Source organism: Cervus elaphus, chromosome 10 (genome assembly GCF_910594005.1).
Source record: "Cervus elaphus chromosome 10, mCerEla1.1, whole genome shotgun sequence".
NCBI lineage: Eukaryota > Metazoa > Chordata > Mammalia > Artiodactyla > Cervidae > Cervus > Cervus elaphus.
The window spans coordinates 46,653,225-46,677,035 of NC_057824.1; the positions used below are offsets into that span (position 1 = coordinate 46,653,225).

Consider the following 23,811-nt stretch of genomic DNA (forward strand, 5'->3'; position numbering starts at 1 on the left):
TCCCTGATCTCTCTCCAAACAGAATCAACTTAGAACTTTAATCAATATGTCCCCCGGACGGCGGTATCCTATAAGATTATCCAGGATGAAAGGAGTGTTTCAACTTAGACCCCTTTGCTGGCATTCTAGCCTGCTTGGCAAATGCGTACTAATGTACATGACTGCTCACAACACCTTAATCATGAACAGCATAAAGAGCCTGATCTCACTAAAGGCCCTAATAGGCACAGAGCCCTTCGGGGGGTGAGGAAGCCCTATTAGAGAACACAAAAATATTATTTTAAAAGTGGTTAGAATTGTTCATTTTAACCAGCAATGCTAAACAGGGGCTGCCTCACCAGAGCTGCAGAGTCTTTGTGTTGTAAACCTTTTAGATAAATTTAACTAATAACTTCTGCAAAAGGACTGACCTTTGTGTTCATTAAAGAATAGATTACAGGAAAACAGCTTTGCATTCACCTAGGTCATAAAATGTCAATAGGCCCCGAGGCCAGAAGATAATGTATAAGACACTCACAAAGAAGTTACAGGAAACACCCTGGTTTCCTGAAGGACAAAGCTGATGTAATGTTAAACTATCTTCCCCTTAAAAATGTACTAACTTAGAATATAAAAGCTACAGTAAAAAATAAAGATTTGCCAGACTCTACTACACCCCCCCCAGCCTGGTCTCTCTCTCTTTCTTTTTCTCGCCGACGCCGTTCATCCTGAGGGTACCCCTGGATCCTGCTAAGGCTGGACCCCAGCATATGGAGTCTCAACCACCGGACTATAGGGAAAGTCCCTCAGCTCTTGACTTTGACCTCCAACCTCATCATCGGCACCTTGAAAAACGGCATCTCCACCATCCTAGCTGCTCAGTCCCCAACCTTGGGTCATTCAGGCCCCTCTTCCTCTCACACCCACATCGTATACATTGGCAAATTCTACCAGCTCCATCTTCAAAACACAGCCTGAACCTGATGACTTCTCACCACAGCACCTTTACTGAGTCCAAGATGCCACTGTGTCTTCAGGGCCAGGTACAGTCTCCTCACTGGTCCCACCCTTCTCAAAACCATCCAGTGAGATCTCATTACATTTGAAATAAAATCCAAACCCTTTACGCCGGCCCAAGACTCTGTACAATCCAGCCCTTGCTACCTCTTGTGCCTCGCCACTCACACTCTTCCCTTGCTCAATCCACACCAGTCACACACCGGGACCTTGCTAGACTTGACATGCACAAGTGTGTCCCTGCCTCAGGGCCTCTGCACCTGTCATTCCCACTGCTTCAGTGCTTTTCTACCAGATATCTGCAAGGGCTGCTTCATTAGGTCTCTGCTTTGATGTCCCCTCCATCGACAGGCTCCTCCTGCCCCTCTCTGCCCCTTTAACCTGCATTACAGCATTTATCTCCACCTGATATTATACTGGGGTTTTATTTGATGAGATCAGCCAACTCAACAGCAGGATTCAGTGGTATTCATTGATGCTGGCACATGGGTGGGCACTCAAGGTGCATTTGTGGAAGGAAAGAACCACATATCCACTATCTGTACCTGGAGTACCACCCTCCCTGCTTAACCTGGTGCAAACCAGGCTCCACGAGAGAGCTCCCTGCCCTGTACCCCAATGCTGGCCTGCCACTCTAGGCGTGAAGGACACCCTGAGTCTCCCAATTTTGGGGCCATCTACTCCCCCGGGCAGAACAAACCTTTAAGTGTCTCCTCTTTCTTGTTACTTTCAACCAAACCAAACCTAAATTTACAAGACATCCCAGTAACACAGAGAAGCGTGAAACAGGTCACCCCCAGGTCCTCCCTCATCTTTTAAAAATTCAATAGCTGCCTCCATCTCCTCCAGGGGGAGTTTATATCTCAGTTGGGCACACAGGCTGGATACAATGGAGCTCCTTGGGTCCTCGCTGACGAAAACTAGATGCTTGAGCAAAGAGAAGAAACCTGAAATGCCAACACCCAATTTTCCAATCCAGGGAAAATGGGGCATTGTCAATCTGGATGCCTCCAACCTGCAGAGGATGTTCAGAATGGTCCAGGAGATCAAGCCAGTAGGCATATTCCCGTTTTACATCCAGCCAAGCTCTCCTGGGGACTGAGAGGGCATCAATCTGGTTGCTTTCGGTCCTTCAGGCCTCAGCTGAGGCTGGGCAAACTTGTACCTGCTCAGTTGAGACGAAACTTCATCTAGCATCCTATCATGCAAAAAAAAAAAAAGCACCTTCCCCAATCTAAGCAGGAAAATAGCTACTTGGCACTTCTCCTTGGCGCTGGGCAAGCCTGGAGCAGCTCCCGTGGACCCTGCCGGGCCTTACCTCTTGATGACAAACTGGATGCTGTTGCTGGCTTCCAGGATCTTCCGGAGCTTGGCGATCCCAAAGCAGTTGGGCCTGCGGAGGGAGATGCCTTCAGGCAGCCCCACCACAAACAGCTCCTCTGGGTACATCAGGAACTTGGAGTAGGGCACCTTGACAGGCTCCGAGATGCCAATGGCCTTGGCTGCAGAGATACGGCTGCTATAGGGCCATCCAGATCTAGGGGCCACGAGCCTCAATTCCCACCTCCCATGTCTGCATGGGGGGGCCGGAGCCCTTTTGAAACTTGGCTCTTAGCTGAACCTTCCTGACCCTCCTGAGAGGTTAAGTACCGTCAGCCTCAGTCTTGTAGGTAAGCGACCCAGAGCCCAGAGGGGATGTGACTTGTCTCAGGTCCCAGGGTCCCTCAGCTCCCAGGGACGTGAATCCAAGTCAGTGGGACCCCCAATCTTATGCTCAGTCCATGCCCTCATGCCCTGGCAGTGCAAGAGAAACCACTGACAGCAGGTGAAACCTGGCATCAGCTCCACCCAAGTCCACTCATCCCCATGCTGCCAAAAAGGCCCTCTGGAAGGTCCCTCTGCCACCATAAATAACCCCAACCCCCCATGTGGTCCAACACCACGCCTTGGGAACTGGAGAGATCTGAGGCCCAGGCCAGGCACCGCCATTCACTAGTCACGGGGCCTCACACAAGCCATGGCACTTCCCCAGGCCTCAATTTTCCTCATCTGTAAAATGGGCATTAGGACGCAGGGATTTTATGAAGACGGGATGGGAGAAGGTGTGTAAAGCACCTTTCCAGCGCCTGGCCAACCACAGGGGCTGAATGAAGAGTAGGCTTCTCCCCTGCCTTTCTAGTAGGAAAGATCTTGTCATGCGTGCATCCTCCTGAGGACCCTGAATGAGGGTGTCTGTGGGGGACAGAGGGGCACTTATAGCTGACACAGCGGCCTCTCCAAGCTGAGGCTAAGGCAGACCGTGAGTGTGAGTGTGTTGATGGAGGAGACGGCGGTGCTGTGTTTCAGAGGGTGGGGTTCTCCAGCAGTGCCTCAGTCTCCCCAGGCGGGATGTCTGGAGCTGAGGAGGGGGCTGGGCAGCAGCCCCTGCAGTGCCCCAGCCCCCCCGGCCCCTCTCTGTTCAGGAAGCAGCTGGGATGGGGGGGGTCAGTCCCTCTGATAACAGGGCAGCTGGAGGGAGACCCAGACACCCCCAACCCTGCCCGGCTCCTCGCTCACCGTATCGCGTGTTGAAAAGTAGCTCCACCTGCTTCCGCAAAGGCCGGATCACGTCGCCGTGACTATCTGGAAGGCAAAGGGCAGTTTGATGAGCTTCCCCAGCGGCAGCAGGACCCTGCTTCTCAGCTCATGTCCCATCTCTGCTGGCGCCAAGGATGCCCTGTGCTGAGACCTTGATGGCAGATAACCCATAACCGCAGAAGTGGCCTCTCTGCAGACAGGTCCACAATTCCGAGGCTCAAATATCAGCTCGTGAAATCGGGTCTAGGGCATCACCAGGCCTGAGTGGAAGGTTCTGAAGCCTAAGAATGACCATGGGACTTTCTATGTGAACGTCACTCTAGACCAGCACAGTGACTTATGTATGTATGCATGCGTGCTCAGTCGTGTCCGACTCTTGGTAACCCCCTGGACAGTAGCCCACCAGGTTCTTCTGTCCATGGGAGGTTCCGGACAAGAATGCTGAAGTGGGTTGCCATTTCCTCTCCAGGGGATCTTCCTGACCCAGGGGTTGAACCTGCATCTCTCGCATCTCCTACATTGGCGGGTGGATTCTTTACCACCGCGCCACCTGGGAAGCCTCGTCAAGCACAGCGCCTTAACTAGTGTGTGTGCGCTAAGCCTGCAAATTGAGTACGCTGCCACCAGGTGGCAGTAGATATCTGTTAAAACTTTACAGTCACACTCCCCACTTTTGGGACTGGGAAAGAGACATTCCTCTCCTCTGATACCCACTCGTTCCATTCCAGGGGCAGAAACAGCCCCATCCTCACCTTGACCTCCCTGCCTGTCCTACTCCCACTCTTTGCAGGCTGGGAATGAGCCATGTTCCTGAGATTGAACATGTCTATTGGACCCAAAGCCGATTTTGTGCTTTCAGGCCTCAGTTCGACTTGCTCAGGAAGACGAGGCTCAGACCTCAGCCTTAAAAGCGTTCTGGAAAGAAGTAGGGTGTATATAAAACAAAATAAGAAAGTCTTACAATTTCTCTTACCAGGAACAGCTGCTCCTACCCCTGACCACGTACCTCCTAGTTCTAGAAAACAGATCTATAAACCTCCTCCCAATTCAAGTAGCCTACAGGACACCCACCCCCAAACCCAGTGTCTGGAAGAGACAAAAGGGAGAAGTCGGGCGAGGGGAGGGGAGGGGAGGAGGCCTGGGTAGGGAGGGAGTGAAAAGCGGAAAGTGGACAGTGCCTCACCCTCCACTGGCCTTTCCTCGGGCCGAGGGTCCTCGCTGGGGCCTTTGTCTGAAAGAGAAGAGGGAACCATGCAGCCGCACGTATCATCTCCCGCACCTCCCAAGTCAGGTTGGACAGGCAGGGAGTGCAGGCCCAGAGTCCAGAGCATGGCATGGTGACCCCCAGACGGCATCAGGGACCCCCGTTTTGTACAAGCACCCACCCTCGCTGCCACGTGAGCTATTGAGACCAGACGCCTTTGGGATGTGTGGCCTGGATACCAGCCCCATGCCACCCCATCCTTCCTTCCACTGCCTGCCAGGCTCTGCTCTAGGAACTGAGGAAACGCAGCAACAAGACAACGCCTGTCCTCCTGCCGCGACGTCAGACATAACACATGAGGTCAGATGGCAGTGACGCCATAAAGAAAAACAAGAGTCACAGGACTTCCCTGGTGGTCCAGTGGTTAAGACTTTGCCTTACAGTGCAGGGGTTGTGGGTTCAATCCCTGGTCAGGGAGCCCACACAGCTCGTGGCCAAAAATCCAAAACATAAAACTGTAGCAATAACAAGTTCAATAAAGGTTTTAACATGGTCTGTATAAAAAAAAAAAATCTTAAAAATGGGGACAGATAAGGGGATGGGGATGTGAAGCAATCTAAGGTCATAAGGTTCCGGGGCCTCTGACAAGGTGACTTGACCCTGGCAAGGACTCAACCTTGTCCCCAGACGCAGGTTCAACAGGCAGCAAAGACATGGCCCAGGGAACAACACTGGAGATGAGGGCTCAGGCCATAAGGGGGAGGGGGGAGATTGGCCTTGGGGGGCCGAGGAGGGGAATACGTGGGTTGGATCCAAGCGTCCAGGAAGAAGAGGGACATAGGCAAGAATAGGGGAGCCGTGTGTGTGGGGAGGGTGGCTGCAAACAAGAGATGACAGATGTTGGCAGGCAGATGAGATGCAAGTGCAGACAGCAGGGGTGGGGTGCCGGGGGTGGGACCTCCGTCAGCCGTGACTTTCATGCCAGCACTGGAGGAAGGCACGGGGATTTTCAACACTTGAAGCCACCAGAAGGAAACTGTGGCTTGGGAAGCCTGCCCTGTGTTGCCAGGGGCTTTCCCACGCGGGGCCAACCCCTGGACAGAGGAGGAGGGGTGGAGCAGGAGGATCCCGGGTCTGCTCTCGGCCAGCTGGTGGAAAGGATGCTCGGTGAGAAGGGATGCAGGGACTCCCATGAGAGGGAGAGCTCCCATGATGTGGTCAAGGCCCCACCCTCTGATGCGGGAGAAAGGGAGCCTGCTTTTCGGATCGCTAGACAAGCCGGAGCCTTGGGGCTCAACCCAGAAGGTTCTGGAAGGTTTCATCTCTGCTCAGCCCCTGACTTAAAAAGGGCCAGAGCTTTAGGACTAAACATTCGTCAGGGAAACAGGTACGTTGTGGGCAGTGGATGATGGGCCCACCTGACTCTGCCTAGACCGGCAGCTCCGAGGGCTGACATCAATTCCTGGAAACAGTGATGGAGGGTGACCAGGTGGATCACCAGCCCAGCTCCCAGCTCCACACACACAGCTCCCCGCTTCCTGCCTTCTCCCTTGTCCCCCTCCCCTGCTTCTGTCCCCGGCCTTACCCAGGTGCTGATTCCAAGGGCAGGCCCCTAATAAACATGCCACGCATTAGGCTCCATCTGAGAGACTGGTCCCCAGCGAACGCAACCCACAACACACATCCTGGGGTTGTGACTTTCTCCTGTGCGTTTCAGCGCAGTGTTCCAGCCTGTCAAGGCCACGGGGTACATCATTCTTGGATGGATGGACCATTCCTCCCCAGGGATCTGCAATCTGCATAATCTTGCTGCCTAAGGTCTCACCGATACATGTTCAAGGAAGGACCGAGCCCTCCAGGACACGGGGAAATCTTCCTCTCGTGGAGGCTGGGATCCCCCTGGAGCCCCCTTTTCTTGCTTGAAATTCAAATAACTTTTTTTTTTGGCAGTGCTGAGTAGCATGTGGGATCTTAGTTCCCCAATCAGGGATCAAACCCCGTGTCCCTTGCATTGGGAGGGGGGAGTCTTAACTACTGAACTGCCAGGGAAGTCCCCAACTACCTTTCATTTAAACTGAAAACATTGCTTAAAACTGTGTTTAGAGTCGAAACCCTTTTGTTTATAAAAGTCATAAGGAGCTTCTCCAGCCAGCCCAGGGTCAGTTGAAAATGTTGATGGTATAATGAGTCGACCCACTCCTGTGGATGACCCCACATGGGGTCCTTTCTGAGGGCTCACAGTTGCCCATGTAGACATCTGTCCCAGAACTGTGCCTGGGACTAAGGCACAGTCCACCTGTTTTTGCTTTGGGCAAAACTTCATCTCCAAGTCTTTTGTCAGCTCATCTTTGTCTGCCGTGACTTCTCACATCCTATAGACAGCGGATCTCAGGTATTACCTGGAGACCCATTCACCCACAGCAGACCTGGAAACCCTCGATACATCCTTACTGCACTGGACTCCCAGATCCAGGTCACTCTTTCCTGTTTCCAGACCGTTCTCCCTGACAGGGAAGATGGAAGCGGCAGAGACACTCTGCCTTGATTCTGTCACCGCCCATCTGGGCCTATAGGAAGCCTTCTTATGTATTTTCCTAGTCATTTGTTTATTTTTGGTAGGGGAAAATTAAAAAGTGCAGCAAGGCATACAGAACATGGTAACCAACCCTCATGGACCCACCAGCCGGAATGAATATATGTGAGCATGCTGTCATATTTGCACATGATTTTTTAAAATATTAATAAAACATTAGTCATACTATTTTTACAATTCAAATTTGGAAAAACGCTATACTGTCCATATCTTTCTGCACTCGCGTCTCACGCTGAACATGATAAGCTTTTTTGTACTCTGTTCATTGAAATACAACTACTATGCATTTGCATGGTGTCCTTGAGTAACTCTACCCCCCACCCCACCCCTCCCCATCCCCTCATCAAGCCCACACTAGACATCACACGCAAGGGTAACAAACTCCAGCCCTCTTCCTAAAGTTTCCTGACCTGGCCCTGCTGCCCTTATTATAGAGTTTTCCAAACTCAAATCATTTAAGGACTAACATAATTTTCCAGCATATCTGCAAACCTTGTATAATTTACTGTTTGTCTAATTATTTACTTTTCAAAAATGTTAACTATGTATAATTCTTCTTCTTTAATTAAAAAAAATTTTGGCTACACTGCATGGCACACGGGATCTTAGTTCCCTGACCAGGGATTGAACCCGCAGTCCATGCAATTGGAAGTGTGCAGTTTTAGCCACTGGACCACTAAGGAAGTTCAAATTCTTATTTCTTATTACCTATAATAACATCTGTTGATAATGGTTGGAGCTGAGCGTATGAGATTCATTAAATTATTCTCAACTTTTTGTGGTTTTGAACATTTTCAAAACACAAAACATGGAGAACTCCACCCTCCCCCTGCTAATCTCCACCTGCCTAATCATTCCTCTTGTCTAAATTATCACAAGCGTCTGTCTTTCTCTCCAGCCCTCTAACATCTATTCTTAGCTCCCATGGTCAGAGTGGGTGAGGGTGCGTGCTCAGTCGTGTCCGACTTTCCGCGACCCAATGGCCTGCAGCCCAACAGGTTCCTCTATCCATGGAATTCTCCAGGCAAGGGAGTGGGTTGCCATTCTCGCCTCCAGGGGATCTTCCTGACCCAGGGATCGAACCAGGGTCTCCCGCACTGCAGGCAGACCCTTTACTCTCTGAGCCACCAGGGAAGCCCCCTAAACACTAGACCGCCAGGGAATTTCCCTACTTTTCTTAATGATTTGCTTACTGTCTTCCTGCACTGGCATGTCAGCCCACAAGGGCAGGGACTTTGTGGTCTGTTGGGTTCACTGCTGTCCCCAGGCCTTTGCATGGGACCTGGTACATAGTAGGTGCTCGATAAATAGCTACTGAATAAATGAACAAATTTATCCACATGGGAGCTCCTGGGAAAGACATAGTAACCAAATTGAATATAACTCAGAGCCTATTTCAAATTTTCAGAAAGGAACCTAGGCTGGTTGGGGGAGTCAGGCACTTACTGCGTTTCTGCTGAGGGGGGCAGTCAATACCCAGAAAATTCCCAGGGAGGTGGGTTCCAGCCCATCTCTTTACTGTTACTGTTAGTTGCTCAGTTGTATACGACTCTTTGTGACCTCATGGACCATAGCCCGGCAGGCTCCTCTGCCTGGGATTTCCCAGGCAAGAGTACCGGAGTATGTTGCCATTCCCTTCTCCAGGGGATCTTCCCCATCCAGGGATCGAACCTGGGTCTCCTGCAGTGCAGGAAGATTCTTTACTGTCTGATCCACCAGGGGAGCCCAGCCCATCTCTTACCAGTCAGCATCTCCATCCCGTAACCAGAATCTTCTGAGGGCAGATGTCCAGGCATTGAGTCTGTCATTTCTTCAGAGGCTGGGGAAGGGTCTGGAGGCAAAACTCCAAATGATGACAGCATCTTCTGTCTGTCCCACCCTGCCATGGTCCCCAGGGACCCCCAGCCCTGCATGCCCAGAGAGCAGGACCCTTCAGGAAGCCTCCCCTTGGACTCTGGGAGGGTAGCTGTGCCAGGGGTCAGCAGGGGCCCTGGGTTTACCCCATACTGAGCCTCCAGAGGCCAAGGACATGCCCCCCTTCACAGACGGGGAAACTGAGGCTCAGAGGGATCCAGGTCTGGAGTCAAACTCAGATCTTCTTATTCTAATGACCTCTTTTTTATTTTCTTTTTTAAAAAAATTCTTTGCATTTTATTTTATTTACTTTTTGGCTGTGCAGCATATGGGATCTTAGTTTCCTGACCAGGGATTGAACCTGTGCCCCCTGCACTGGCAGTGTGGAGTTGTAACCATTGGACCGCCAGGGAAGTCCCTCCGATGACCTTTGCTTCTCTCCACTCTGCTTTGCAAATCCCAGGGAATCCAGGCCAGAGAGGTGATGGCTGTGGGAACCTTAAGGAAGGTCGGAGCCGAGACCTGACTCCCAGCCCAGAGGGCAGAGGTGGCTGCAGAAAGCACCCAAAACGCTGCACCCTTTCACGGGCAGACCAGACCGAGAAACAGCGGCCTGGAGACACCTTCTTGGCCGGGGCAGGTGCTCGGGAGACAGAGTGGGTCAGTCCAGGAGGGGATGTGTTCGTTGCGGCAGTTCCAGGGCCCCCATTTTGGGAGCTGCTCCATTTCTGAACGTTCAAGTAGGGGCGGCAGGATCAGCCCTTACCTGGGACAGTGACCTGAATGATATCCGGATCCTCTGGTTCGATTTTGATGGGTCTCAGCCCACTCAGCTCCCCGGAGGTTCCTGCAAAACGAGGGGAAGACAAGGGATCCGGTCAGGTGCGGGCGTGAACTTGGCCCAGCGAGCCAGGTCACTCCTAAATACTCCCGTCTGGGACTCGTTAGTAGCGCCAGAGAAAGTCAAATCAGCTCTGGTGTCTGATCTATAGACAGATGCGACGTATAGACCTGACCACTGAGACCGGAATCGCCAAGGATGAGGAGGCGGTGGTAGAATCCTACACAAAGCCACCACATCCCATGTGTGCCTCTGCGGCCCCCAGCCTGCTCTGCAGCTGGGAAGGAGGGACACTGGTGAGCAGAGGAAATTCCTTAGTCCTCCGGCAAAGACTGCAGATGGGAGGAGAAGGGGACAACAGAGGATGAGATGGTTGGATGGCATCACCGACTTGATGGACATGAGTTTGAGTAAACTCTGGGAGTTGGTGATGGACAGGGAGGCCTGGCGTGCTACAGTCCGTGGGGTCACAAAGAGTCGGACACGACTGAGCAACTGAACTGAACTGAACCGGGCTCATGGTCTGAGCCTGCTTCCTGTCCAAGGCACCCACCGCCCCGGACACACGCAGTGGGTTCCAGCTCCTCACCTGGCCCACAGTCTTCGGAGAGACCGCTCTTGTCTGACCTGTGGGAAGGAAGTCGAGAAACGACATAGCATCAGCTCCAGTTCTCGCCCTTCAAGCAGTCATGGAGCCTCGATGGCTGTCAATCCAGAACATACCCCGGACTGCACCGGCTCCCACCCCAGCAAGACTCCCAGGGTCCCACTGCCCAGGATAACAGTCTCCTGGCTGCCCCGGCCAAGGCCCTGCTCCCTTTCCTGGAGTGACCTTCTAGGCGCCCACCTTGCCCACCTGCTGGGAGCTCCTGAGGCCTGGGTCTGGCCAATCTAGGAGCCCCACAGCTTAGCACGGGGCGGGGGTTTGATCAGGGCTTGCTGGGGGGATTGAGAGATGTAGGGATCCCCAGCCTGGAGGGGGTTGGGGGCTCTGGGGATGGGGGACGTGAAGCTGGGGAGGGCCCTGGGTTGGATGATTCGGTTCATTCACAGAGCACCGTCGGGGTAGAACCAGACTGGATGTGGGGACTCCGGGACAGATGGCCCATCCCTGGCGCCCAGGAGCCCAGGGCCTCCGTGGAGACATTGGTGAAGGGTGAGCAGGCCATGAGCGGAGTGCAGGGTCTTGTGGTCAGGCAGGGCAGACGCCAGTCTAGTCTGGGTGGCAGGGAAGGTTTCTTAGATCCCGAAGGGTGATGAGAGTCCTCTGGGTGGAAGAAAATCAGCGGAGTCTCTGTGCTCTTTCTGGGCCCCTTTAGATTCTCCCAGGCCCGCAGTGGGGCGGGGCACGCGGTGTCTGTGTGGGACGGCCCCATGTGGGGTGTCCAGGTGGAGGGAGCCAGCCTGTCCCTGCTCCTCCCCGCAGAGCTTGGGTGGGGACGGTGGATGGCCTTACCGGGCGGTCCCAGCCAGATCCAGGATGGCAGCACGGGCCACCTCCGTAGAGGCGTCCTCTGGCGGGCTGGCCGGCTCCAGCTTCGTGGGGTCTTTGGTAAACTTGTTCCCTGGTGGGGAGAGGCAGGGAGGGGCAGGGCGGTCAGGGTGGAGGTCTCCAGCCTTCTCGGCCTGGGGGACGCCTGGGGGCAGTTGCTGGGGGGCTCCCCTCACACGTGGCCTGGCTTCCGCCCCTCCCTGTGGTCTCCGTATCCAGCCGAGCCGGGAAGGGGTCCAGGGGGAGAGGCCCCTCCTGGGACGAGGAGTAATGATGGTGAGGATCTCAGAGGATGGGGCAGGAAGGAGAAGCCGGAAACGGCCACCCCGACCACACACGTGCTACTGGGGCTCAGGCAGCCCTTGGGAAAGGGGCTGAGTCTCCCCAGGGCTGTACCACGGGACCACCCTCTACATTTAGTTATCCCAGGAACCCAGAGCACCAACCCAGAGGACGGAGCCCTTACCATTTCTCGGATGTGGAAACTGAGGCCCATATGACCCTGCCCAAGGTCACGAAGCTGGGGGGAGGTAGGGACCCAGACACATTGCACCCCAAGATGCGAGCTCCCATTGCTCTACCCAGCAGAGCCCACCTCTTCTTCGTGAGAGGCAGCCCGCCCACTGCTCAAAGCCTGGGCACGTGGGTTTGCATCCAGACCCCGGAGCTCACTAGCTGGATTTCAGGGAAAAGAACAGAACCCACTTGAGGGACTATGGAAAACTAAAATAAACTAAAGTTAAAAATGCTGACAGCTGAGGCAAGTACCTCTCACATGTTAGCATTTGGCAACATCTGGGGCTGGGTGTCCTGACAGTCTGTCTGCACCTGGGAGCTGGGGGCCCCCCATGTCTGCCCCAGCATGCGGAAGCCACCCCCAGGCTCCCTTCCCACCCCAGGGTCCAGTGTGATGGCAGCTCAGGCACTCAGGGGCATCAGCTTGGCGGCTTTAGAACGAACTGGACGGTCCCCACACATACCTGTGAAAATTCGCTCGTCGAACATCCTGGGGAGAGAGGAGAGACGGGCATGAGAGGGGAGCCGGGCTCAGGTCCCCTCCATGACAGTCACTCTAGTCCCACATGCACGGCTACAGCTGCAGACCTGGGCACCCCAGGTGCAGGCTGGCCACATGTGGGGGCAGGAGAGGGCATGGTCCAGAAAAGCCAGATACCCGCCAACAGCCAGACATCCCAAACCACTTCTCCACAGTCAGGGAAGGCATCCATCGGCCAGGCCCTGGGGGAGTCCCAGAGGGTCCAACCTATTCATCACGACACCCAGGGACGTGGAGGGGGGCGGCTTCCTCCAGCCCCCTGTTGTCCTTGGGCACAGTTGCTGGGTAACTCACACCTCTTTCCCACCAGGGCTCCGCAGTCTTTACCTACCACCACCTGGGTCTCAGCGACAGGAGACCCTGATCCCCAACACAGGCCGGGCTTGTCCCAGATTGCAGCCTCACAGGGTGACATATGGGACCTCTCAGGGGTGTCTCAGAAGCCTAGGGGACCCAAGCAGGAAGGGGGTCGGAAAAGACTTCCTGGAGCCGCGGATGAGCTCAGGTGAGAGGCCTGAGAGGCGGTCAGGTAGAGACATGGGGGACGGCTGGCAGTTCCACGTGGCCAGCTGGAGGTGTCCTGTGGGAGGTGACCAGCCTGCAGCGCTGTGCCCAGGCAGGTGGTCGCTACCCCATGGGCAACAGGGAGCCTCCAAGAGGGCATGGCACCCGCAGATCACTCCACCATCACACAGAGAACGGACTGGAGCGGGGATGGCTGATGGCCCAGGGGCCACTCGGGGACTCCTGAGTCATTCTGATAAGACACCTGGAATTCTAATTCCAGGAAACAAGGATGGAGTAAAGGTCGGCGAGGCTAGCTGCCTGCCTCCAGGGCTGCTGTTCTGTCTGCTTTGCTCCCAGCCCCCAGGAGGGTGACCCCCAGCAGGCTGAGGAGCTTCCCGCAGCCGGTCGGGGGGCAGGGGGGCGGCTGCGGTACAGCCTGTGTGCCATGGAGCGGCTGGACAAGGGGCCAGGGCTTTGGGCACTAAACTCAGGCTGCAGAGGTGGCGTGGGACAAATGAAGGGAAGTGTGTGTATGTTAGTCGCTCAGTCGTGTCCGACTCTTTGCAGCCCCATGGACTGTATAGCCCGCCAGCCTCCCTGTCCATGGGATTCTCCAGGCAAGAATACTGGAATGGGTTGCCATTCCCTTCTCCAGGGGAATCTTCCCGACCCAGGGATTGAACCCACCTTGCAGGTGGATTCTTTACCCTCTGAGCCACCAGGGAAGCCCCCAAAAGGAATGGATGTCTGAGTCAAAATATAACCGGACCCAAAAGTGCCCAAGGCGGGCCCAGAGGGAAATTCAAACGGAGGCAAAAAGGCTGGTGACACAAGGCAGAGTCTGGGTGGCCGGGGCGGTGAGCCTCTAAGCAAGACGCCTTCTCTGATTCTGAGAGGCCTCTGGCTCCTCCGATGTCCCTGGAGGCTCATACTTGTCAGGGTCCCCCGAGGCTGAGAAGCAGCCACAGGGAGTAATTCTGGGGCCACCTGCCTTCTTCTCCGAACCACTTCCTCAGCCCCGCCCAGCGATGGGAGGCCGCCAGCATTAATGGCTGTTTTATGAGCTATGGTTACATTTACTACCAGGGAGCACGCCGGAGGGGGCTCGAGACCTTGGCCTGCAGTCCCTGGTAGAACTGGAGGCGGCGGGCAGATGACAGGGAGAAGGTCTGACGTGGGAAGCCCCTAAGCCCCTTACTCACATCCATTTCGTCTCCAATCAGTGTTATGAGGCTTGAACAATCATCGGTCCCATTTTACAGATGAGGCAAGCGAGGCACGGAGCAGTTCAGTAACTTGCCCAAGGACACACAGCTGGGAAATGGTAGGGCCATTCAAACCTAGGTTTTCGGCACTGATATGCTCAAGTACTCGCCTATGTGGAGGGAGATGAGGTCAAGGGAAAGGCCTTGTGTTTATTGAGCAGCTACAACAGGCCAGGTATGTTAGGTCCACCTCCTCATTTTAGGTTGAGAAACACCTGAAAGGTGGGGCATCATTTAAAAAAAAAAAAAAAATTTATTTGGCTGTGTCGGGACTTAGTTGCGGCATGGGGGATCTTTAGTTGTGCATGCAAATTCTTTCTTATGGCATGAGGGATCTAGTTCCCTGACCAGGGATCAAACCCGGGCCCCCTGCATTGGGAGTGCAGAGTCTTAGCCACTGGACTATGTCAGTGGGGGGTGTGGGCACCATTATCTCCGTTTTTACAAATGAAGACACTGAAGCTTAGAAGAGAAGTGCTATTCAAGCTTATCACACAGCTTGTGATTTCAAGCCCGGTCTGCCTGATTCCGAGCTTCCTCCTCCAGGAAGTCCCACAGGCTTGCTGCTCAGATGCCACCGAGTCTGCACCTGAAAACAAGTTGTTTTGATTCTCCCGGGACTCATCACAGGAGTGACCATCACTGCTGGGGGCAGGTGAGGACTGTGCCTGCCGTTTCATGAGGTCCTCAGTAGAACTCAGTGAAGGGCTCGGCCTGCAGGAGGCGCCTGGCAAATACTAGTGAGGGATTAAATGAACTGCAGTTTGGATAGAGGGAGATGAAGGTCAGTCACAGTGAGGATGCAAACACCACAGTCAGCATGTAAAGGGTTACTGGGGTGTCCTTGCTGCTTTCTGCTCCCTCTCCCTCGCTACCAGGAGACAACTGAAGACAAAGGACCCAGGCAGCAGCAAGACAGATTTAAGCTAGACAACAGTAGGCACTTCCCGAAAAAAGGGCGCTTGATTTCAAATCACCTCCAGAGTGATTTATCAAGTGGGATCCCTGCCCTGGGGAGGGGACAAGGGCACAAGAGGCGGCTCAGAGGTGGTCCCACTGCCACCCGTGTGATGGAGGGCTCGTGGGGGCGCTGATGGGGGGAAGAAGCCACCTGCTGCTGGAGGGGTAAATTCTTTCTGAAGGAGGACAACGGGCAGCTTCCAGGCAGGAAAGGGACCCTTGAAAGACAAGACAGATGGGAAGGAGGGTGGGGAGCAGCTCCAGGCAGAGGGAAGGGTTTCAGCAAAGGATGGAGACAGGGGAGGCAGCAGGAGCTCAGGGAACCAGGAGGGAAGGTGCAGAGAAACCAAGGTGCGTATGGAGGTGGCCGATGGATGACAGCGGGGTACCCTGGAAGCGGTCACATGGTGAAGGGTTCTGGGAGGGGGTCCCCCGCCGTTAGAGTTGACTTTCGGAGTCACCACCCTCAGTGGCAGCGAGATGCCTGCCCAGCTCTGGGCCATGCTCAGCTTCCTCTTCTGGCGACCCCTCCCCTTCCTGACCCCAGCCTCTAACATGGAGATCCCAGGGTCCAATGTGGGCTCTCTTCTCTGCTCATTTCTCTTTCTCTCCTCTGCCCTGTGATCCCTTCCTGGACCACACTGCCAACTCTCAAGATTTTTTATAGTTTTTTTTTTTGGCCATGCTGCATGGCATGAGGGATCTTAGTTCCCCGACCAGGGATTGAACCCAAGCCCTCTGCACTGGGAGCGTGAAGTCTTAACCACTGGACCACCAGGGAAGTCTGCAACTCTCAGATTTCTATCTCCAACTCAGACCTGAGCTTCTGAACTCTCAGTGGGGCCTCTGAAAATTTCATCTCCTGAGCATCTCCAAGAGGAACTCAAGCAGCCATGTGGGGGTGATCCTTCTTCCCCGCCCCCCCACCCCATTTCCACGGTCCACCCACCAACACATGCCATCGGCATCACCACTCAGATTCGATCCCCAATCCAGCCACTTCTCTACCTCCACCCCTCATGCCGACCAGGCCTGTGGCTGCAGTCACCAACTCACACCAGTCTCCTGCTCTGCTCCCTAGAGTCCATTCTAGGAGCCAGGCTGGCATCGAGCAACCCTACAGAGGTCCTTCCCAAGGCTCCAGAACAATGGCATGCTCTCAAAGACAATCCCCACTCTCTGGCACCCCGGGCGTCTGGGCTGCTCACTGAGGTCAATTCTTTTGCCTAGACACTGCCCAGCTGGGTGTGGGCGGCCCTTCTCAGCCTCCAGGTCTGGCTTAACCGATGGGACCTTCAGAGACCTCCTGACCACCTTCAACGGTTATTCACCACCCCCTCCCCCCACCATTTTTCCTTTCTCCTATCACCCTGTTTATTTCCTAAGCTCTAAGAAATCAGATGGCACGAATCCAAATTTGGACAAGCACTTACATCCATCCATCCATCCATCTGTTCCACAGATAGGTATTGGCATCTCATGCATACCAGGAACTGCTGTGGGTGCTGGGGATTCGGCAACCAGCCACAAAGCCCCAGCTTACAGTCTAGCGCATCAAACACGCAAGCGGGCATGTGAGTCCACGCACACAGTGGGAGTGCGCCCTCAGAGAGCTCCCGGAACAGACGCCTGGGAGGGGGCCAATGCAATCAGGGCCGCTGGAGGCAGGGGGCTGGACAGAATGGCCTCTGGCCCCCTCCCTATCACCTCTAACTATTTAGGAGGAAGCATCCCAGGAAGCCTGGCCTTGCCTGGAGACGCTGGCTCGGCAGTGAGTTGAGCCGGATGTGAGGGCAAGGCCCCCTGCAGGAGTTGGGAGACAAGGCGGGGGTGGGCGATGGGCGGGCAGGTGGTAGGTCTAGGTCTAGGAGCAGGGGCTGCCGTTCTGGAGTCCGTCGTGCCTGCCCTCTCCCACCCACCTGCCCCGGGAAACTGGTCACCTGGAGGAACAGGGAAGGCAGACAAGCCAGCAGCAGGCGGGGCCACCCAGTGGGAGGCGCAGAAGGCGAGAGGCGGCCCAGTCCCGCCTGAGCTCAGGTGGGCCCCCTCTGAAGCCAGTTAAGGGCAAAGGCCTCAGGTCTTCTTTATTGTTGCTGTTTAGATACACAGTCGTGTCCGACTCGTCTGTGACCCCATAGACTGTAGCCCGCCAGGCCCCTCTGTCCATGGGATTTCCCAGGCAAGAATACTGGAGTGGGTTGCCATTTTCTCCTCCAGGGGATCTTCCCGACCCAGGGATGGAACCCGCGTCTCCTGCATTGGCAGTTGGATTCTTCACCACTGCACCACCATGAAACCCTCAGGTCTTCTTTAGGGGCAGGAAAACACCTCTAAAAACTTAGCAAGTGCCCACATGGGCCAAGCACTGTGCCTCCATTTTTCCATTTCATTCTCAGAAGAGGCCAGAAGGAGGAGGCCACACAACTGTCAGAGAATCCCTTCGTTCACCCCAACCCCCTGTCACTGCCCCAGGGCCCCGCGTCATGCCTGTTGTCACCCCCTGCCCAGCCCTGCCACCCCAGTACCCCGAGCGCGGGCTCCTCTGCACCCCGCCCCCTACCTCTTAATGACAAAGTGGATGCTGTGCCGCTCCTCCAGGATCCGCTTCAGCTTGGGGACTCCGTAGGTGCAGGGGCGCTTGAAGGGGATCTTGTCTGGGATGCCCACGATCTCCACAGCCTCTGGGTCGCAGGCGATCTTCCTGTAGGGGACGGGGACCATGTGGTCCAGGCCCAGGGCTTCCGCTGGAAGGGCAACGGCAAGGCTGAACGCGGGATGGAGGCTGCAGGACATGCGGGGCCCCAGGGCCTGGTCATCACCACCTCCCACCTCCCAGGTACCAACCACTCTGGCCACACAGCAGCCAGAGGGGATCGTCCTGAAATATGTCACTCTGCTCTTCAAAAAACGCCCATAGTCTCCCATCCCACTCAGCAACAGCCAAAGTCCTACAAAGCCCTATGTGACCAGAACCTCTGACCTTGTCTCTCTCCTTCCACCACTCTCTGCTTGCTCACCCTAGTCTCTCCAGCTTTCTTTTTTCTTTCTTTTGCCATGTGAGATCTTAGTTCCCTGATCAGGAATTGGAGGACGGGGTCTTAATCACTGGACCACCAGGGAAGTTCCTCTCCAGCCTCCCCATTGCTTCCCTAATGTGCCAGGCACACACTCACCCCAGGGCCTTTGCACCTGCTCTTCTGTCTACTTACTCTTCTCCCAGATCACAATAGCCTTCCTTCCCTCCCTGTCTCCATTCAAGCATCTGCTCAACTGCCACCTTACCAGCCTAAAGCAGCCCCCTCCTTCCCTCCCAAGCCCACCCTGGTTTGTTTTTCATCCCACACTTATCATAACCTGACGTTACAAACACATTTATCTGCGCATTGGTTCACTGTCTGGGACTGAACTAGGCCAGGACACACAGTAGGTGCTCCCTGTGTATCTGGGAGTGAATGAGCGGCTTCAGGAAGCTTCCAGGCTCATGTTGGGCTCTCGGCAAGATGCTTCCGGTCAGACAGGCATGCTCTCTCCTCCAGGGAGGGGCCCAGTGCCCTGCTCCCTCGTCAGTGACATAGATGAGACGCCGCCGGAAGCGGACAGCTTTGCCAACAGCAATGTAGACGGAATCCGAGCTCGGGAAGTGGTTCTTTGTTCTTTTCTTCCAGACCATGTGGTGTGGTCCTGCCATTTCAGTCACTCATACACCCCAGCTTCTCCTTTTATGCTCTTTTTTAGTATTTTAAATAATTAGTTAATTAATTTGACTGCATCGGGTCTTAGTTGTGGCAGGCAGGGTCTTTCCTTGTGATGCGTGGGCTCAGTAGTTGACACGTGCGGGCTTAGCTGCTCCAATGGCATGTGGGATCTTAGTTCCCCAACCAGGGATCGAACCCACGTTCCCTGCATTGCAAGATGGATTCTTAACCACTGGGCCATCAGGCTCCTCCTTTTCATTTATTCTCTCACCCAATAGTTTTGAATGCCTAGTATGGGCTTGATGGTGCTATCATGGGGCCCCAAGGCCTGGGAGACAAAGCTGGGCCGGGTGTCCGCTTTGCTCATGCCTTGCCCAAGGGTGTCTCCAGCCTGTCCCAAGGCCCCGCCAGCTCCTCTCTGCCCCTCAGGCCGCTCTCCATCCTGGCCTGGCTCCTCGGGTCATGCCAGGCTTCATCTGCATCCAGACAAGTGCCAGCCCAGACCTGGACCGCCTTCCCTGCCGTTAGCCACGCCGGGACCCCGGGCAGGGCAGAGTCCCTGTCCAGGATGCTCCCTGGGGCGCCGCCAAGACTGTTTCTCTGTTGACGCAGCCCAGGTCTGCGTTGGCGGCTTTGGCAGCCAGATCCCACTGTGAAGATCACACTTGGCTTGTTGTCTAATTAAACCCTCGAAATCTCAGCAGCTGTCAAACCATTTCTCCCCCACCCCCCGCACCGGTTCCCGAGTATCACCAGCCACCCCCCAGCCTCAGTACTTGAGTGATGGGTTCTTGGGTTTTTCGAGTCCATGTGAATCCAACTCCACTCGGGTTCATCTGACTTGCTGGGCCTGTCCTGCCACCGGCCCGGACAGAGATCTGGTTCGCAGAAGCCCCAGCTGCTGACTGCTTGGAAGGGGTGGATGGAGCCCCCATGTACAATCCTTGGGCCCTTGTGTCATTTCAACCTCTCCTCAGTGGTAGAGATGGTTGAGGCTTCCTGAAGGCTGGGGTCCCCGCATTTCTTTTCTTGTTTTTTCCCTTTGCACCTCCAGCCCCATCACTGGCCCACTTCGCCCAGAGTTGGGAGCTGAAACGGCATGGGTGGGGACCAGGAGCAAGATCTGCAAGTCCTGGGTCTGTGGGACGCTTCAGGCATCCAGACAACGTCCCCACACCCAGAGGGTCTCCCAATAGTCGTGGGGAGCAGCTTCTCCCCTGGGGAGCCGAAGGGACAGCTCAGAGGGAGCCCTGGCCTGAGGAGGGGCGAGGTCTCAACCACTTCAACCCCAACACTCCTCCTTGGGTTTGGCCACAGTGGTGGGCCACGGTGCTGGCCTCGGGGACAGGCGCAACATTCTGGAAACATCCAGCACACACAACAGGCTAAAGACTGGCACCTGCTGTGCCCACGCGGTGAGGGCAGAACCCACCCACTGCAGACGGACCCAACCTTCCCCAGCTACCCTCTCTCTGCTCCCCCATCCGGCTCACACCTGCCTGGGGAGGAAGGGGAGAAGCTCAGGTGCTGAGAGCCCTCTGCAGTACCCCGCCTCGCTCAGCCCCACCCCAACCCGGACGGCCCAGCCCACTAAGCCCACGGGACTCAAGCCTCCCCAGCCCCAGGGTGGATCAGAGAACACCTCCTCCAGGAAGCCACCCCAACTCCCCAAGCCTGGCTCTGAGTCATCCTCCCTTTCTCAGGCCCCCCACCCCCTGCACGCTATGACACAGCAGCACGCACTACCGTATACCACTGCGTACCACCGCAGACACATCTTCAGGCACCCGCTGAAGCACCTTGAGACCAGAGCCGGTCTGAGTGCCTGGCACAAGGTCGGGGGCTCAAAACGCATGACTGAGAAGGGAGCCAACAGGTCAACGAGTGAGAGCAAAAAGGAAGGGAGAAAGGGGCTTCCCTGGGGGCTCGGGGGTGAGGAACCCAGCGGCCAATGCAGGAGATGTGGGGCCAGTTCCTGATCGGGGAAGATCCCACGTGCCTCTGGGCAACTAAGCCCATGCAGCACAGCCCCTGAGCCTGTGCCCCAGAGCCCATGCTCTGCAACGAGAGAAGCCCACACGCCACATCTAGAGAGCAGCCCCTGAGCCTCGCAACTAGAGAGAAGCCTGTGCGGCAACACAGACCCAGCACAGACAAGATAAATCAATAACATTAATTCTTGTAAAAAAAAAAAAGGGAAGAAGCAAGTGCGGTGTGTGATATAATTAGGTACACATGTGATCTTCAATTCTGGTGTGTGTGTGTGTGTACGCGTGTATGCGTGTATGTGTGTGTGTGTGTGTATGCATGTGTGTATGCTTAGTCACTTCAGTCGTGTCCAACGCTTTGAGACCACATGGGCTATAGCCCGCCAGGCTCCTCTGTCCAGGTGATAATACTGGAGTGGGTTCCCATTTCTCCTCCAGGGGATCTCCCCGACCCAGGGATCAAACCCCTATCTCCTGCGCCTCCTGCATTGGCAGGTGGATGCCTCACCGCTGAGCCACCTGGCAATCCTTCTGGCAAGTCACTAAATCCCCGGAGGGGGTGGTGGGAACTGCAGATGGGTAGACAAGTTGGACAGAAGTGTGGGTACCCTGGGGACCCATTACTTGTGAATGGTGTCTGAAGCAAGGGTGCAGTCTTGGGGGACTGCGCCCTTAACCTGGGGGGCAGTCTGTAACTCCGGGCAGTTAGGGTCAGAACTGAAACAAGATGTCGGGCCCCCAGCTAGTGTCCACAGAACTGGAGGGTTGCATGGCGTGGAAAACACAGATTTCTGCTGTCAGAAGTGCTGTGAGCAGAGGAAGAGGGTTTATTTTTTTAGCCAAGCAAGCGGGGAGAGGGGCTGGCCAGGTGGCTCAGTGGTAATGACTCCACCTGCCAAGCAGGAGACTCGGGTTCGATCCCTGGGTCGGGAAGATCCCCCGGAGAAGGAAGTGGCAACCCACTCCAGTATTCTTGCCTGGAGAACCCCATGGACGGAGGAGCCTGGCGGGCTACAGTCCATGGCGTCACAAAAGAGTCGGACACAACTTGGTAACTGAACAACAGGGAGGGGAGGGAGGGCAGTGAAGCCGTCTTGATTTGGGGCCGGTCTGGTCACAGTGAGAAGGCCAAGGTTAGGGAGGACTGGGCAACTCCAGGGCATCCGGCAAGTGGCCGTGGACTCCCAGGGCGGTGCCCTCCCCTGACCCCACAGGAGCAGCAGTTCTGCAGGTCCCAGACCCTCCTCTCTGTCCCTGTAGCTCTGGGTGGTGCCCCCTCCCCCCGGCCTCCTCCTTCGGTCTCCTCATGCAGAAGGACCACCCCCCGGGGGGCTGCACGATGCCAGTGAGTTCAGTGACATCACAGCTGCGTGCCGAGTGATCTGGGGGTACCTGCGTCATCTCATCCCACCATGGCCAGGGCCACACTGCAGCTGATCATTGAGTGGGGCTCACAGGCAGAGCGCAACAGAGACTGAGCCAGTGAGACGGGACTGCAGAGGGGACCAGGGGTGGGGGGGGACTTGGGGATCCCGGGTCTCAGCGTGAGTTTACAGGTCTGGCCCCAGCCTCCGAGCCAACAGTGGCTGCCCTGCACACTTGGCTGAAGAACCATCTCGTGGAAGACCACCCCCCCGGCCCCGGTTACCACCTGTGCCTGTCTCCCGGAATACTGTGAGCTGACACGCGCTCTGAGCCCAGCTCTGTCCTGGGTGCCAGGGACACCGAGGGGCCAGGGCTGTCTGGGGACAGATACAGACATGGTGCATCACGCATGCGACACGGAACAGAGAGGAAACCATCGGGGATTTTAGGGTTTCCAGGCTGAGTTTTGAAGAACAAGTAAGGAGTTTGGTCCAAAAAACCTGCAAAGGGCTCGCCAGGCAGGGGGCACGCCAAGAAGGGTACACAGGTGAGGTGGTAGGATACGGCACGGTGCGATGGGGAGCTTGTGGGCAGGCGAGGCCGACAAACATTTTTCTGGATGGTCCCCCAGATGGGCAGTCGCCCCACCACGCTTCCGGCCCGCCTCCCACAGGTGAGTCAAAGTCTAGGGCTAGGCCATCAGTCCCGCCCCCCGCCCCGGGGAATCTGGAAGGGAAATATTGACACAACCGCCCCCTCCCCAGACAGGAGACGACATTCGCGTTGACGGCGCGCGGGTGCCAGCATATGGCTCCCGCTGTCATGTTGGGGAACACGAGTGATTGCCACATAATGAGCTGCTCAGCGCGCTGCCAGGGCCACCCCGCGGGCCCGCCGCCCACTCACCATATCTGCTGTTAAACAGGATCTGCACGCACTCCCGCAGGGTGTTGATGTCCTCGGTTTCCTTGATGAAGGCGTCCCATTTCTCTATCAAAACACAGGAGGGGCGAGTGAGGCCCGTCCGAGCGGGGACCCCGCGGTCTGGAGGCCTCTGGCCTCTGTCCGCCCACCGCACGTGTGTGCTCCATTTCTGCAGTCATGCCTGACTCTTTGCGACCCCGTGGACTGCAGCCCGCCAGGCTCCTCCGTCCGTGGGATTCTCCAGGCAAGAATACTGGAGGGGGTCGCCATGCCCTCCTTCTCTAGGGGATCGTCCCGACCCAGGGATCGAACTCGTGTCTCCTGCATTGCAGGTGGATTCTTTACCCACTGAGCCACCTGGGAAGCCCCCGGTCCGCCCCATGGGCAGTGCGTATCATGCAGGCGCAGCCAGTCCATCCTGGGCCTCTCCTGAGTCTCGACCTTTGAAACCTAACCATCATGTCTGATGCAACCGGGTTCTCAACCAGCTCTG

General features: G+C 55.8%; 1 protein-coding gene across 5 annotated transcripts in view; it reads right to left on the reverse strand.

The window, feature by feature from the left end:
* GTF2IRD1 (GTF2I repeat domain containing 1) overlaps positions 1-23,811 on the reverse strand; it is a 115,437-nt gene that overhangs the window by 40,708 nt on the left and 50,918 nt on the right. For 4 of the 5 annotated variants that reach the window (XM_043914935.1, XM_043914936.1, XM_043914939.1 and 1 more), the window contains 10 exons: positions 23,301-23,384; positions 17,907-18,090; positions 12,538-12,563; positions 11,522-11,630; positions 10,655-10,692; positions 9,991-10,071; positions 9,112-9,201; positions 4,757-4,804; positions 3,553-3,618; positions 2,315-2,498 (listed from right to left, as the gene is read on the reverse strand). In XM_043914935.1, the coding sequence (XP_043770870.1) occupies positions 2,315-2,498; positions 3,553-3,618; positions 4,757-4,804; positions 9,112-9,201; positions 9,991-10,071; positions 10,655-10,692; positions 11,522-11,630; positions 12,538-12,563; positions 17,907-18,090; positions 23,301-23,384 (910 nt within the window). The remainder of the gene's footprint in view (positions 1-2,314; positions 2,499-3,552; positions 3,619-4,756; positions 4,805-9,111; positions 9,202-9,990; positions 10,072-10,654; positions 10,693-11,521; positions 11,631-12,537; positions 12,564-17,906; positions 18,091-23,300; positions 23,385-23,811) is intronic. The other variant, XM_043914937.1, reaches the window with a different exon arrangement.